The sequence below is a fragment of the Manis javanica genome, chromosome 14 (genome assembly GCF_040802235.1).
Source record: "Manis javanica isolate MJ-LG chromosome 14, MJ_LKY, whole genome shotgun sequence".
NCBI classification, from domain to species: Eukaryota; Metazoa; Chordata; class Mammalia; order Pholidota; family Manidae; genus Manis; species Manis javanica.
This window is the reverse complement of record NC_133169.1, coordinates 3,650,516-3,666,117: the sequence shown is the minus strand read 5'-3', so window position 1 is coordinate 3,666,117 and position 15,602 is coordinate 3,650,516. Positions and strand designations below refer to the sequence as shown.

At 51.7% G+C, this 15,602-nt stretch overlaps 1 protein-coding gene across 4 annotated transcripts in view; it reads right to left on the bottom strand.

Annotated features, from left to right (window-relative positions):
* Positions 1–15,556, bottom strand: part of LMX1A (LIM homeobox transcription factor 1 alpha) — a 149,703-nt gene extending 134,147 nt beyond the window's left edge. For 2 of the 4 annotated variants that reach the window (XM_073221257.1, XM_073221258.1), the window contains exons 1-3: positions 14,820–15,556; positions 14,076–14,240; positions 11,747–11,933 (exon numbers count right to left, since the gene is read on the bottom strand). In XM_073221257.1, coding sequence (XP_073077358.1) covers positions 11,747–11,933; positions 14,076–14,151 — 263 coding nt within the window. In that variant the 5' untranslated portion in view covers positions 14,152–14,240; positions 14,820–15,556. Of the gene's footprint in view, positions 1–11,746; positions 11,934–14,075; positions 14,241–14,474; positions 14,701–14,819 lie in introns of those variants that run through there. The other 2 variants (XM_037023938.2, XM_037023946.2) reach the window with 2 other exon arrangements.
* Positions 15,557–15,602: the final 46 nt, after the last annotated feature.

Sequence of the window (15,602 nt, the reverse complement as noted above, 5' to 3'; positions counted from 1 at the left end):
CCTGTACCCTATGTTTACCTGACTTCCCCAGGCTTCTCCTCTCTACTGGATGCCTCCTTTCCTGCACCCTCAACCCCTCACTTTCCTGGCTAACCTCACCATAGACATCAGCTAGGCTCAAAGTCACCCCACCCTAAACCATCTTCCCTGCCTCCTATCTCCACCCCTGGTCCTGTGGTTTTTCTTCCACTACCCATCTCCTCGGATGAGCTGGCCACATCGCCGCCTTTACTGCTTCACCTTTTTTTTACTGTGTATGCATTAAAATGCTGTCCCATCTCCTCCAGGCCTCTGACAGAACTCCTCCTCATGGGGTTACCAGTGACTAGCAGCCAGACCCAAAAGCAGACAGACGGCCCCACTATTTGGGAACTGCCCCCCATCCCCATGGCCCTGTCTTCCAAAACCCCGCTCGCCCTGGCATTCTCCCCTTCTCCAATGTGTATGACAACACACCCGAGAGCTTCGTGTCTCTTGGTTATGTATTCATGTGCTATTCATCATGTCCAGAGTGCTTACTACAGCTTCCAATGCCTTTATTTTGGTTTATTGTCCGTCACCTCTCCCATGAAGCTTTTGCAACGACCCAAGCAAGTCCCTCCTTGGTTCACTGACCCACTCGGCAGACACGCATTTGTCTAAAGTCTCCTACCTGTCAAGGATGGCGTGAGATGCTGGAGACACAGGCATCAAAGAACCAAAATGAAGCAAAAACAGGAAGGTCCCTGCCCTCATAGAGCTCATGATCTCCTGGCGCAGGCAAACAGTGAACCGGCAAAGAACACGTCTTTCCTGCTGTGCTAAGCGCTATGAAGATGACGTATAACACTTTAGGTTAGTTCTCCGTCCCACTGGCCGTGTCTCAAAATGATTTTACTCTTCTTCCGTTAAGCATCTGTTTAATTTGTCTCTAAGCAGATTGTTAATACATCTGTGCTTTGTTTTATTCACTTTTTTACGAACCTGGCACATAAAGGAATTTAATAAATCTGATGATTAAATGAATGAGTGATTTAATTAATGAACCAACTGTTTATAAGATTCCACTTAATTCTAAATTTGAGAAACCCACATTCAACAAGGTAACGTGCACTGCCGTTGCTCAGGTATTACCTGAAATCTCTAGTTTCATTAGACATCGGTTTACAGAGATTAAATTCAGGCATAACGTTTCAGCTTTCTAAAATTGACTGGAACTAGTTTTAATAGAACCACGTGTGGGCACCGGTGAGAGAAGTAATACAGTGCAAGAATACTTAATTTCCTTAAAAACTAAGATGCCATCATCCCTTTTTCAATCCAGCCAGACCCAGCAATAAACAAGAGAGAGTCAACAGTTCTGGAAATCAGCCTCACGCCATGGCACGGTGAGATCTTGCCTAGCTGGGGCTGGGGCTCATTTGAAAATACAACACAACTCAGAAGAAAACTTGGAAAGGGTTATCCAAGGGATGGATGGACAGCTGCTGGCTAGTCCCAACGGAAGTTAAGTTTGGAAGGCTCCAGAGCTGATTTCTAACAGCTCTGCTGCCAAATGTACACACAGGCTCCCAGAACAAGTCACCAATAGCCAACTCTGGGAGCTGCAGAGCAGAAAAATGGATGCTCGTCTGCCTTCCTGACGTTCTTCCAGTGGGAGGAAGAGCTCTGCCGGAGGAGCGGAGGGGACTGCGGCAGATGGGATGGGGCAGGCAAAGTGGGCTAGATGGCCCTGCGCTTTGGAGGAGCTGATACACAGAGGCGACGGGTGTACACGAGCAGCTTCACACACACACAAACCCACAGGCTATTGCTAAATCCAAAGCCCTTCCTTTAAAACCACGAATATATTATATATTCACAGCTGACCATCAGAAGGCTGCCTAAAAGCTCGAGTATCTAGCAGGTGGGGACTTGTTTCTCAAGAGCTGGTTCAACAGGACAAACTGAGAATTGTGATCTCACCGGGGTGTGAACACCAGAATTCGAGCAGCAGATGGTGTGATGTAGAGGAAAGGCCACTGGACCGGGAGTCGGCAGCTGGAGAGAGCATCCCTGCTTCTCTCCGGACGGAGAATGTGACCTTGGGCAAGTGCTTAACCTCTCTGAGCCCCAGTGTCCTCAACTATAAAATGCAAAAGGGAAAAAAAACCTCCTCTTATCTAACTTTAAAAATTGTTGTGAGGTCCAATAATGATAATATACCTGGAGGCTCTTTGGAAATTGAAAAGGATGCTTTTTTCTCAACACATCCTTTTTTAGAATTTTCCACGTGCCAAGCATTCACCCGCATACTCCATGAATATTAACTCAGAATGACCCTATGAGGTTGGCACTATTATTATCCCCACTACAGAGAGAGGAAACAACACATGGAGACAGTAAGACCGTCACTCAGGGAACAGAGCTAGTGAGCAGCCGGGCAACGATTGAAGCCCAGATACTCTGGGTGCGGAGTCTTTGCATCACTGTGGTGGGTCACCATACACAGCTCTTAAGAAGAACATGCATTTCTTCACTCATAATAAAAAATAAAAAACAGTAATATACCCAACCTTATATAGTTCTCCATATTTTCCCAAAAGGTTTTTCGTAGTCACCATTTTATTTCATTCTTGCAATACTCCCATGAGGCTGTAACTACATTTCTTTGTATAGATGAGGAAATGGTGGCGTGGACGTCTCCTAACAGTAGGACATGTGTTCTGAATTATTTTTCCAGTAATGGAGAGAGCTGTGCAGTGCCCAAACCATTGCTATCCACCTGTCCAACGCCCTTCCATTTATGGGCATGGGCTTTTGAACGGAAGACCCCAGCCAATGACAGAGCACAAAAGAAAACAAACCCAGAAGACGACTGGGTGTGTGATCACCGCCAGCCCTACCCAGAGACAAACAGGGAGGCACTCACCAAAGTGCTATTTGCACTCTGCCCAAAATTATCTCCTTTACTGGTCCCTTTCCAGGGCCTCTGTTTCTACCATAAGATAGCCATTCCTTTGACTGAACACCTTTCAAGCTTAAAAAGTATCTTTGGGAGAATACCACATTATCACGTACATTCCAATGTGAATCATTTCATAAGATCCTGACAGCTGGCAAAGAGCAGGCTCTCACCGGTACAAAGGGTGATTTGAAATGTAAAAGGTCACAAGATGGGTTCAGAGGCTAAGACAGGCAAGGGAGGGCTGGGCTGAGACCCTGGTAATGGGTTGGAAAACCAGCGCTGTCGCTGAATCCAGGGAATCTAGTGGGAAGAGCCTCGGGGCAGAAAGGTGGGGGGACCAGGCGACACTCCAGCCAGAGCCGCAGAATTTCTCCCCTTTGGATTCCCAAGCCCACCTCTCGGCACTGCCCACAGGCTTCAGTCTCTGAAGAGCTGTGCCATGTCCCTGGGAAGCCGGTGGCTGTCATTGTAAGTGTGCAAGACACATGCACAAAGGAATCCCCACCACAGCGTGGGGAGGGGTGGGGGGAGGTGGGCGAGGGGAGCCAGCAGCAGGGGAGGAATCTCAGGATGGTTATGTGAAAAAGGATTTGTTCCACTGTCGAAAGCAGAACGCTCTCCCCAAGAGCCAGCTTCAGGCAGGGAAGCCTGAAAGGACAGAGAGGGGGTGGGATGTATTAAGGAGGCTCTCTGCAGAGGAGGCTGAAATAAAGGACAGGGCACCAGGCAAGAGGCAGGTGTGGCTGTAAAGATCCACCTCTGGACTATGCCAGACTAGCAATGCCTGGGGGTTGAAGAGGTGGGGCTTTTGTGTTTCTGCTGGGCCCCCAAAGCCACCATGACTCTCTAGGGCACAGACAGACCTTTAAATCCAGGCAGTCAGAACACCCGCCCATTCACGGTTCCCCCCAGCAGCAGGGAGAGGTCCGGCTGACTACCAAGTTCCTGAAAACTCTACAACCATGCCTGACTCACTCAACTCTTCTGGACCTTTTCTGTCCCCTTTCCTGGGCCCCATCCTGTCCCAGAGAAATCAACCTCTTTTCTGGCCTGCAGCTGGGGGCCCCAGGGCCAAGCTGGCATCAGCTCCCACTCAGGTTCAGGCTATCTGGAGACTCAAACAAAGACATATTTGGACCCTCCTGTGGAGAGTGGGGGGGGACTGGTCCTGGGCCCAGGGGGAACTGGCCTTAATCTGCTGCACAGTGAATGATAACAATGTTAAGAATGAAAATATGGTTTGGGGGATAGTCCCCAGGAGCCCATCATTTTGGTATTTAAAGGAACTTTAATGAGCTTAGGAGGCTAATCTGGAGTTCAGAAGGGGGTGTTTTGTTTCGTTTTGTTTTCAAAAATCCTTTTAAAGGTTCCTGAGGCTTGATAAGGAGGAGAATGGAGAGTCACCACATGGCTTTGGTGTAGGGAGAGGAGGCTGCTGCAAAGATGGCCTTCCCCTAGCAGCAGCAGAACCCGGGTGCTCCAGGGATAAAGGACGGTTCCTTCTTGCCTGGAGAAGTGTCAGGGCCAGAGAGTCAGCAAAAAGTTGAGAATGAGCAATGCATTTACATCCTCTCAGAATGCCAACCAGGCTTCCCACCAAATGGCTCCTTCTCCTGGCGACTGTACCCAACTCAGACGCTTCTCTGACCCACCCAGACACCCACCTATAGCGACAGGACATAACCTGCTCTCCACTCAGATGCCAGGCACAACTGGAAAGATGTCCAGGGGCCCTGAATGGCCACCCGAAGAGCACCCGTCATGGGATCACGCAAACTGGAGAGTAACTCCCCGCACCCGCTCTCGAGCTGAGCCCTGTTCCACGACTGGGTGGCGTGTGACAGGACTATTATTTTGTGCATCTAAAGACAGATTAGTTTCCTCCCAGTGAGAAAAATCAAAAGAGGGCTAACAATCCATAAGGAAGGCCTGGGGGGAAAAAATGAGGCATTTGATGAGATGGTGTTTCAGTAATATTTCATGCTTGCAAAAATCAAGTTATGGGATTCCATGGGGCATAGGGGAGTGAGGGGAGGCAGAATGGGATGGGGCCAGATGCAAAGTCTAGCTAAAGCCCATGGTCCATTCCCAGGAGGGCTGGATGCTAAAGATATTTGTTATATGAACAGAGTTTAATTGGGCCTGTCAGACAAGGCAGTCCGGTCCTTAGTGGTCAGGTAACTATCTATCAGGGCTTGTCCATTAGATGATAATAATGATAAAACACAAACCTAATAGGGTGGGGAGACAGCATGCCTAGAGAGTCAGAAAAGCCAGACATATTTACTGTTATCCAAAAATAGGATCCCCAAACTGGAATCTTGAGAGGCTGAAAGAGACCAAACTCTTTCCCGTGACTTCAGTTACAGGACTAGGAAAAGCACACTCCATTTTGTATTTTTAGTTGTTATGACAGCATGGTGCTGTATGGGGAATCTGGCAATGGTTTCATTGAATCCTAGCTAAGCCGAGCATGGCAGCCAGGTGACAAGCCCTGCAGATGACTCGGCTGCCTCGGTTCCCGCTGAAAAGGAGACTACAGAAGTAGTTCTGGAAAATCCTCTCTTAGGTACCCAGATGGGGCTACCGGAGAGGTGGGGAGCTGGGGTACGACCACAGGTTACTCATTCCACAATATCTTCACTAATACCTCAGTGTTCCTGCTGCATTCCATTGGCATCTGTTGTCTAATGCCAAAAGAAACCTAATCCCAACCTAAGTCCCATTTTATTTATTTTCAGTAGTGTGAAAATAAACATGTAGCAAGATTACAGTGTTTGCACCTCCTTTTTAGCTGATATAGCTCTAATCCTCCCCCTAATTAATGCCAGGGCCATAGCAGTTTTATTAATTTCATCTTGGTTAAAAATATAGAGACAGATAATTGCGCCCGACTGAAATAACAATTTGGCATTTGGAAGGTGTTCACTTCATCCCAGCCAGCCTGTTGGCTGGGTTTCATTCGATAGTTTGACAAAGGGACACAAAGCTGTAGCCGACATTGGTCAATGAGAACATAACTAATTCTAATTGTGATAAATGGACTGAAACATCCCACATGTTGCTAGTCGGAGACTCGGCAGAAAATATAAATCCTGGGGAGCACCAAGCCAGTGTCTCTGTGGGTTCCAGAAAACAGGCACAAAGGAGGATTGAGCCTCTTTTCTCTGCCCTTTAATATTTTCTCCAGACCTTTTCTGAACTTTGCACCTAAAAATCACCAACTTCCCCAAACCGATTGTGAAAAGGCGGCTGGCAGTAATGCGGAGAGCGGGGGCAGAGTCTCCACGTTGCTAAGGGACTTTCAGCAGAGCGTGTAGGTGTTCGCAGGGGAAAGCACAGGCGTTCTGGAATAGGCCCCCCATATAGGAACCTGGGCAGAGGGCGGAGGGGCACCCGCGCCCCACACAGCCCCGTCCTCCTGAGCTCACCCTCAAGGGGCTTACTAACAACTCCCCTCTGAAGAGGCACAATGCATGTAAAAGTCCACGTTATATAGATGGGAAAAAAAAAAGATTTCACAGGTAAGGCAGAAATTATTTTTAAATCTTTCTATGGTGGGTGTGGTTGGACTTTTCTCATGTCATCTATTTCCCAGTGTTGCGCAGCTATACTTAATAACGAAGTGAACATGATTCAATATGGGTTATTGTGAACTTGACATAATTCAATAATGACATCTCATATATGCATTTACTTTAAGAAACTTTAATGTGTCTGCTAATATAAACAATATTTTAAATCCTTACCTATTTCTCACTTCTAAACACTATGACCCAGTAAGTCCTTCAGCAATAAAAAGTCATTAGCTGATAATTAAATAAATGGGATTATTCTCATTAGAGAAATAGTACACGCTCATGAGCTCTGAAGAACTTCCAGAGTCAACAAGCAACAATGAAAAGGCATCTCTAAACACTAGTAACAGTATTTTGGTTCATGCAAAAGTTATAAACGAGAAAAATGAAACTAAAAATCAAGGGAAACAATGAACTTTCAGAGAAACTCTTGTCTCTGAAATCTGGATGGAGTTAGCCCCTGACAAAGGTGCCCGAACACTACAGGATGTAAAACCAGATTGGATAAGTCACTTTTTTTAATGCACTCCATTTATATAAGAATCAAAAGACTCTCACAACCTACTCTGAAAAGCAGTGTTCATATCTAATGCCCAGAATACTATTAATAACCCTTTCTGCTATCTAATTTTATTTTGAAATTTTAAGTCCTAGATTCTAGGAATGTCCTATCTGCGGACCAATATATATAAAAAGAGAAAACACCTCGGAGGAATCACCCTCTAAATAAAAAAGAGATAAGTCGGTCTGCACAAACACAGCCAGTGCACACGGACGGTGCTTATCCTGAGCTGAGCCCCCCTGCAGTTTAACACAGACATCAGTTGATTACCTAGCTGTGTTTGATTTTTATATTCCTTAAATTTTACTATGCCAGGAGCGGGGCCAACAAAAGACAAAGTAGAGCAAAAATCCAATAATTGCCCCTGTCATTTCAACTGCAGGCTCCTTTTATGAGTAACTGCATGCCCAGTTTTGATCTGCAAGTAATGCCACAGAAATAAAACCAAAGTAACTCTGCTCCCTACCCATACAAGCCCTCCACCCCCTTGATAACATGCCGAATGAGTTCATTACTGGTCCTAATGGAGATCATTACCTCAGCCATTTTCTCTGAGGGCCTTGCCAATCAGCAGGTCAAAGAAAGATAGAGAAAGCTCTAACTGGCATATCCACCTTGCCCCATTTCAGTCCCTTTCTTCAGCAACTTCGTCTGCTCCAAAAGAAAGGGGAGAAAACGTAGACCTGCCATCTGAGGAAAGGTTTCCCAGGGCCTGCGATTTGCTGACATGCGGGGAGTTATGATGTTATGAGAACAGCCCTGTTGACAGCAATACTATCCCACACCGCTCCTAGCATGTCCAGAGCAATCTGAGGGATAATGATAAACTTCACAAGCGAGGGCAAAGGGCCCCGCCTGACACACGGAGCCGCCAGGCACATGAAAGAAACAATATAAACTTGATTTAAATGTGGGACTCTTTCCAGAAGGCTTAATTATCTATTGTATTACCACATTCCCATTATTCAGCAGCCTCTTGTGTCTCGACTGAAGCCCAACTATGGTATTTGTTTGGAACAAATTCAGGGAAAACTCCAAACTAACCAGATCATAGAGGACTGAGTCAAATAGGGAACAACAGTTATATAAATAGAAGTCCCCGAGGCTGGAAAATATTCTGGCTGGCTGTTAACTTTCAGGACTGTTGAGGATAGTCAGTCCAGTTCTTTACCATCCACCCCTACGGTATCCTAACGGTTTCTATGACATGGCACAGCTCCATCCGTTTTGTAAACGTGACGTGCCGCCTAACAAGTTATTTGATGACCAATAAAGATCACCTCTGGTTCTTAACTTCTGAACATGTATAAACCAGCTCTCTACACTCCAGCCTTCAGGGCTTATTTGTTTTGGAAGATTAGAAGATAAATTATTCCTAAGGGTGTCATGGTGTATGAGACAAACATTTAACGCAACATCTTCAAGTCTCCAAATGAATGGCTGTGTGACCAAGAGGCCACTGTCAATTCATTTTTGTTTTAATTAGACAAATTTCTTGTTTGATGATCAAAAAGGTAAAACAACTAGTTGACAGAGTAGAATTCTCATTTTTGACCTGGCTGCCTGACGCCATGAATAGGCAGCTAATGATTCAAAGGCAGAATTGCCTAACAGGCCAGAACTGCACACACACACACACACGGCTGAAAGGCCTTGGGTGGGTGAGCTGGCTCCGATAATACCACGTTTAGGCCCCTCACTGAGGGCTGCACGTTAGCGGTGTATTCTTTCATTTTAATGTGTAGAAAGAACATGGGAACTTCGTGCACATGGGAGACAAGTGCCCTGCCTGAGGGCATATCTATGAAGTGCTCCACAATTTACCACCATCATTGTCCTACTGCTTTACCTCCCACTTCATTGTCCTCTCCACTTGCCATGTCTGGGCCTCAGATTTTAAAGAGAACCACTGAAAAGGGCAAAATTATTTTTACCAGTGTGTTTGTTAAAGAGGAAAAGTGCTCCCTCTGTGACGGTTTCATGAGCATCATCTAAATTGGATTGTATCCCCCTGAGGGACAAATATTTGGTGATTAGGGGCAGCCTCTTTCCCTCCCGAGTCCGGCACTCCAGGTACAGCAGGCTCTCAGGAAATGCTTGGTCGTTAGACAACAGAGCTGCACAACATGCTAGGCTATAAGCCTCCTGTAGGCAAGCGCTGAGGCTTTCTCCATATGCTCGCATCACCTCGCCTTCAGTCACCAGGGCCTTGTATGTAGAAGCTTGATAAAAGCTTGTTGAGTAATGGAATTTTTATCTTGAGCCTAATTTTAAAACAACCAACCTCTTCTTTCTCTTCGACAGCAACAACCATGCAAACTAAGATCCTGAAGATTATCAAATGCATGAAAACCCCATTTTGTTGGAAAAAAGAATAGGATGAGGAATGAGGAATACAGGAGAAAAAAAAGAATAAACTTAATCTAAAAAAATAATTGAGGGGTAGGGCACAGACCAGTGCCAACAGGGTGCCATGAGCTAGAGTCCAGTCAACTCCATTCCAGACATCTGTGTTTCCAAACTATATGTGACACTTAACATTAAAAACCCTCATTGTAACATCAACACCTCTCTGAAAAACGCAGTTCACGCTCTTCTATAAAATATTCTTGGTTCTGGCCAACAGCTGGAGAGTTGATCCTTGCAATTTTCTCTCAGCAGAAATAGCTTTGTGAGGAAAAACGGACCCACTGGGTTAATAAGCCCAAACCTCGCCCGACCTGGGGGCTGAAATGTAAGGGACATTGTTGTGTTAAGTACTTTACGACAACTGTTTCTTCTCCTCTTGACACAGCCTGACTTCCTTAAAGAAGATTTGACTGGCCGGACAGCTGTGTTGACCCTTAAGCCTGCTTTGATTCGTGATTTTTTTTAACAAACAGAATAGAAATTCACAACCCAAATCCTTCCCTAAGCTCCAATACTTTTGAATTCGCTAGTGTTGTGCCTGAAGGATGTGGACACTTCAGTCATCTGTAAGCAGAAAGATGAAGATGGGGTCTGCACAACCCCCAAACCTTCAGCTGAAAAGCACAAGGGGAAAAAAGCAAGCAATTAAGCCGAAGCTTTACCCAAATATGATACGTGAAGTTGTGTGGGCAAAATCCGCTCAAGCACCTACAAATCCCACTTTTCAACCTAGACACTGTGGCAAGAAAAAGACAAGACCAGAAACAGGCATGATGGGACCCAGAACCAGCACTTCGGGGGTGGGGGCTGGGGGGTCATGCATTTTCATTATATGCATATAGTTCTGTATTGTCCAGCTCATCCAAAATCAAACATATATTTTATTTTTTAGTTCTGAAAAATGTAGAGTTATCTTTTCAAAACAAGCCCGTCAAAATGCCCAGTTCTCATCCCACCTGCTGGAAAAATTCAAGTACGTGATGGCAAAGGGGCACAGAGAAAGCACAAAAAATTTGTGTGTGTGTGTGTGAAAGAGAGACAGCTCTCGGGCTAATTACTTCCTCAGTTTTTAGTAAACCGCAGAGCCCAGGAGCAGGAGATATTTCTGTTCTTTCTCAGCGCTTTTTGTTATACTGAGACTTCTGTACAGCCCTAGTTCATTGTTTTTAATGACACGATAGGCACTAACCCTCCCTTGATTATCATCCAGTAGTGCTGTCTCTGTTCTCACCAGTAACAAATGCAGGATTCTGCACCAGCCCCCTCAGTGCTACAGGCCAGTCTTAGTGTACAAAACAGAGGCCCCCGTTTCTGCCACGTTTCCTTCCTCAACACCCTGCACAGCTCTTCCAAGTCAGTGTCCCCATTAACTAGCCACTTTGTCAAGGAAAAGCAGTTCCCTCTCCTTAGATCTACTGAGCAACTCCAGGCTGGCTGGTGAGAACCAGGAAATTCTAACTAGACTCCCTGGCCTCATCCAGCCTTTAGGCATTCCAGAATTCTAGACACCAAAAATCCACTTTCTTCAAAACCCACCTTATAATTCTCCTCAAAACGCACCAGAACGTTCGTGTCAGCTGTGGAACCGAACCTGCTGCCTGGCAGCATTGCGTACAGGAACCAGGGAGGGGCCGTGGGATGGAGGACCGGGCCTCACTCAGATCAGGCCCCCATTCGGGCCTAACAGCTCCTGTGCGCCCGAGGATTTTGGACCGAGTTTGGGGGTGGGGTGGAAGACAGCGACAGAAAACGCAAGCAGGGTGTGCGCGAGCTCAGAGGGGCAGCAGCACCATTTCTGAGCCCAATATGTCCGAGACCCTAGTGGACAAAGCCGAGCGGGAAACGTGCAGAGAGGACACGAGCCCCGCGATCAGGACAGCCCCGCGGTCGTACGTAACCGCCCGGGTGGCGGACACACGTGGGTAAGGAAGAGGCCCGGGCCGCTCGCAGCCCGTGAGGCACCCCAGCGAAGGGGGACGGGGAAAACCAGCTGGGTGGGAGCAGAGCCCCCGCGGAGTAGCAGGCGAGCCGAGCGCAGAGGGGAGCCACGGCTCGCATCTCTGCGGGGCCCCAGCCACGGTTGCGCACGGCGGGACAGACCTCTGCGGCCCCGGGGGCGAGCGGACCGGCTGGGGGTGAATGGACGAGATGCGTCTCTGGGCAGCGGGTGCCTCTCGCGCTTTGCAGAAGCGGACGGGGATAGGGGAGGACAGAGTCCGGGCGCGCGCTGATGCCTGGGCGCGGGGCGCGCTCCGGTGGGCGGACACTTACTTCTCATAGTCGTACTTGCAGTAGAGCTTCTTGTCCCGGTAAAAGCAGGTGGTCTCCAGGGGCTCTTTGCAGGAGACGCACTGCACGCACTGCTCGTGCCAGAAGCTGTCGTTGAGCCGCAGCAGAAACCTGTCCGAGATGACCCGTTGACAGCCCTCGCAGACAGACTTGGGGCTCACCGCTCTGCCTACAGCACCAACAGACGTTGGCGGGTGAGCCGCGCCGGCCCCGCATCCCGGCCAAAGCCGGCCGGGACCGCTCGCGAGCACTCCGCACCCACGGGTTTCCCCCCGCGCCCCGTCCCCCCACGCCATGGGAGGCCCCCTGCTCATCAACTGGGCTGAGATTTGGAGAGCAGAGAAAAATCAAACCAAGTGGCGCCTGTAATGAAGCAGGGACTATTTGGGACGTTTTAAATTCTACCTGGGGAGGGGAGGGAAATCAGTTAAGTGGCCTTTAATTTTCAAATCATCCAGATATGCCCGCAAACGTGCGTACATGCTGTAAAACTAGACCACAGATAAATTTGTGCTCCCAGAGACGTCACGTAATCGTTAAATGACTACGCTTGGTCCCTATTGACTGTTACTGCGTGTGTAAGAAGGATTTTTGTTGTTTGGTTTTGTCTTCTGCTGAACGCAACTCTCCTCTGTTTTTCGAGGGAAAGCTTTCTTTTCTTCCTAGAAAGTATCGTGCATACGGAAAAATAGAGTCTCGCCCCAGTCAAATTCGTTATTGTTCAAACCAATGAACTCCAAACTACGGCGTCGTGGCTGCCGTGCAAATTGCGGGTGGATTTTTCATAATTAAGAGGCATCAAAATAAAGCTAAAAAATAAAGAAGCAGGGCGCGGAGACGCGGCGGAGTGCCCTGGCCAAGGACTCGGAGGATCAGGCGCGCTCAGCGGCAGCTTGCGAAGGCGAAACCCACCCTAAACCAATTCTGTGCCAACAGGGAACCCTCTCTGCCCTACCTTTGCGACTTTTGTGTGTTTGGTTCCTTCCGTTTGCGGGATTAGGGTGCTTTTTATGGGGGGCGGGGAGAACGCTTGTCCTTTGCCGGCACATTTCACAGCTATTTAAAGCAGGCCTTGTCCCCGTAACAATACCCTTGGGCTTGGTGTCCCCAAGGGCCTGACCCTTCCCCGTTTCTGCTACACTCCTATTGTTTTCCCGTTGGGGGACCTGGTCACCAGCTTGTGAATGGGGCCGGTGCCTTGGGGCACGGGCAGGAAGGGCTGGAAAAAGTAGCGGCAGAGTTCACAGTCTGAACAATTCTCTTTTCTCCCTGCCCTGCCCCGGCGCCCAGGGTCAACCGTGGACGCTGGGAGTCGACGCGGGCCTGCGAAGCGCACGGGGCGAGCCGCCACGCAGGGCAGCCGAAGTTTGCCAGCTCGCGGATGCCAGCTCGGCGCGCGCTCCTCCGAGGCTGAACGCGTCGGGAACTGGAGAGGGGCGAACGCAGGGAGCGTGATTCAGTCTCATCTGGAGAGCTGGGGAGGGGGTCCTCTTTGGACGCGGGTTCTCCGCGCGAACTGTCTCCCTGCCTTCACCCCGCTCCAGCGGTCCCGAGTGGGGGCAAGAGGCAAACGGTTTGGATGACAAAACGAAAATCCCTCCCGCTAAAATAAAACACCCGCTCCATAAACTTGAAAAGCACCAAAGGCGGGTAGGGCGGGTGGCGCGGGGGTGGGAATCCCTGGCCTCGTTTCTCTAGACCCTCGTGTGGACGCTCTTTCGAGGCCCTCGGCTCGCCGCTCCGACGCGGTCGCTGCAAAGGGAATGGCAGGCGGGAGACCCGCCGGACCCGAGATCGCTTCCAGTTAATTACAGCAGAGGGAAGGGCCCCGCCGCGCCGGCTGATCCCCGCGCTGCGCTGCCCACCGGGCTGGCAAAGCCTCTCGCCTGGGCCTGGAACTGGTGGGGCGAGAAGACGCCTCGAACTTGGGTGCTCTGAGCTTCGGGTTTCTCGGGTTTCACACGCTCGGCCCTGGTCCTCCGAGAAGAGGGCAGCATTTATGAGATGTCGATCAGCTCCGTGATTAAAAATCCAGCCCTGGGTATATTTAATCGCTTGCCACTCAGACGTCTGCGAGCAAGCTCGCCCGCCCCAGGCGGCTTTGGGGAACTCGGTGCCCAGAGATTGAGGCCTGGGGCGGTTTGTGGGTTTGGGGGTAGGAAGGAGCCCCCCCCCGGGACCGGCAGACAGAGAGTGGGTTCACCTGAGTGCGTGAAGCGGGACGCTAACTCCCTGATTGCCGATGGGGTCCCAAAGAGCTGGGACCAGAGAGAAGGAGAGTGCACCCCAGGCGCCCGGCCCCAACACTCACCCAGCAGCGAGGAGAAGGAGGCCGAGGTCTCGATGGCGCTTTGGAAGTTCTCCTCCATCTTCAGGCCGTCCAGCATGTTGGGGCCGGGCCGGGGGGACCTGCAGAGAGGAAGGATGCTTCTGGCGTCTGTGCCTCTGGGACGCGGCGCCCGCAGCCTCCGCACTCCTGGGAAAGGACGGAGGGCGCGTCCGGGGTGTCAGAACGAGCCGAGGGGGTCGAGTCCAAGCGAGACGAGCGCGGGGTGGGAGGGGTGAGGCGGGTCCTGGCGAACCGCTCGGACTGATCTGATTCCACTCGAAGTCAACGCGTTATGTACTCAGGCCTCCGCCCCCCAACCGCGTTTCTCCTTCCCCCGGCCCCCCACCCCTCCCGCCCGGCCCCCGGCCCCAGGTTTCCCACCCCGAGTGCGGCCCCGCCCCAACCGGCACTGGCGCGGGCCCCGGGGACGGCTCTGCGGGAACACAGCTCCGGGGGCGGGACGGGGAGACAGGCAGCGGCGCTCCCCCTGGCGCGGAGTGACCCGGTTCGCGGGGAGCAGCGGGAGCCACCCGGAGAGCGTCCCGCCCGCCCGCGGACTCGGGGCGCTGAGCCGCGCTGGGGGCGCGCGGGGCGGTCCTCCCGCCGCTCGGCCGGGGCCGGGAGCGTCTGCAGGAGCGGAGAGGTGGCCTCGGGGAGGGGCCGCGGCCGCCCCGCTCGCTCTTGGACGCATTTCAAATCCACTTTCAGGAACACGCCCGCCCTTACCTGATGGGAGCTCGCGCGCCGCGGCAGGAGCGGAGGGAAGCTGCGAGCGCCGCGGGAAGCTCCGGCCGGGGGAGGCGCAGGCCCTCGAGGCTGCGGCGCCGGCGCGTCCGGGAGGGAGTGCGAGCGAGCGCCGGCCCCGGGCTCCTCTCCTCCGCGCGCCTGGGCCGGGCCGGGACGTGGCCGCGGGCGGCCGGCCTCCTCGGGACGTCCCGGCCGCCCGCGTGCTGCTCCTGGGGAGCGGGGGGCCGATGCCGCCCCAGGGAGACGGGGAGGGCGGCGGCCCCGGTCCTGGGTGCGCGTCGGGCCTGCTCGGCCAGCGCGGCTCGGGCCGCTCCTGTCGGGGCCGGCGCGGCGCGCGGAGGGAAGGGGTGGGGAGCGCAGGGAGGGCCTGGGAGGCGCCGTGCAGCGGCCGCGAGCTGCCCGCCCGGCCCGCCGCGGCCCAACTCGCGGCCCCCGCCCCGGGCGCCCTCCGCCGCTGCGGCTCCCCGGCGCGCGGGACCCTCCCTCCTCCGGTAATGCTGCCGCAGGGTGCGCGGGCTGTGGGGCCGCCGCCCTCACCCCCCGAGGCCTTCGCCCGGATCGACCCGCCACGAGCGCTCAGGACCCTGGCCGCTCTCCCGCCGCCGCCAGTGGTGAAAGCCCCGCGGTCCCCACCCGGGCCGTCGGAAGCGCCGAGAAGCCCTTTGCCTGTTTGCTGTCGCGGCCCTCGCAGCTCTGAGCCCCTCGGCCGGCTTCTTCGTCACCCGGGGCTCCTGCAAAGTTCCCGACTTCCGTTGGGCTCGA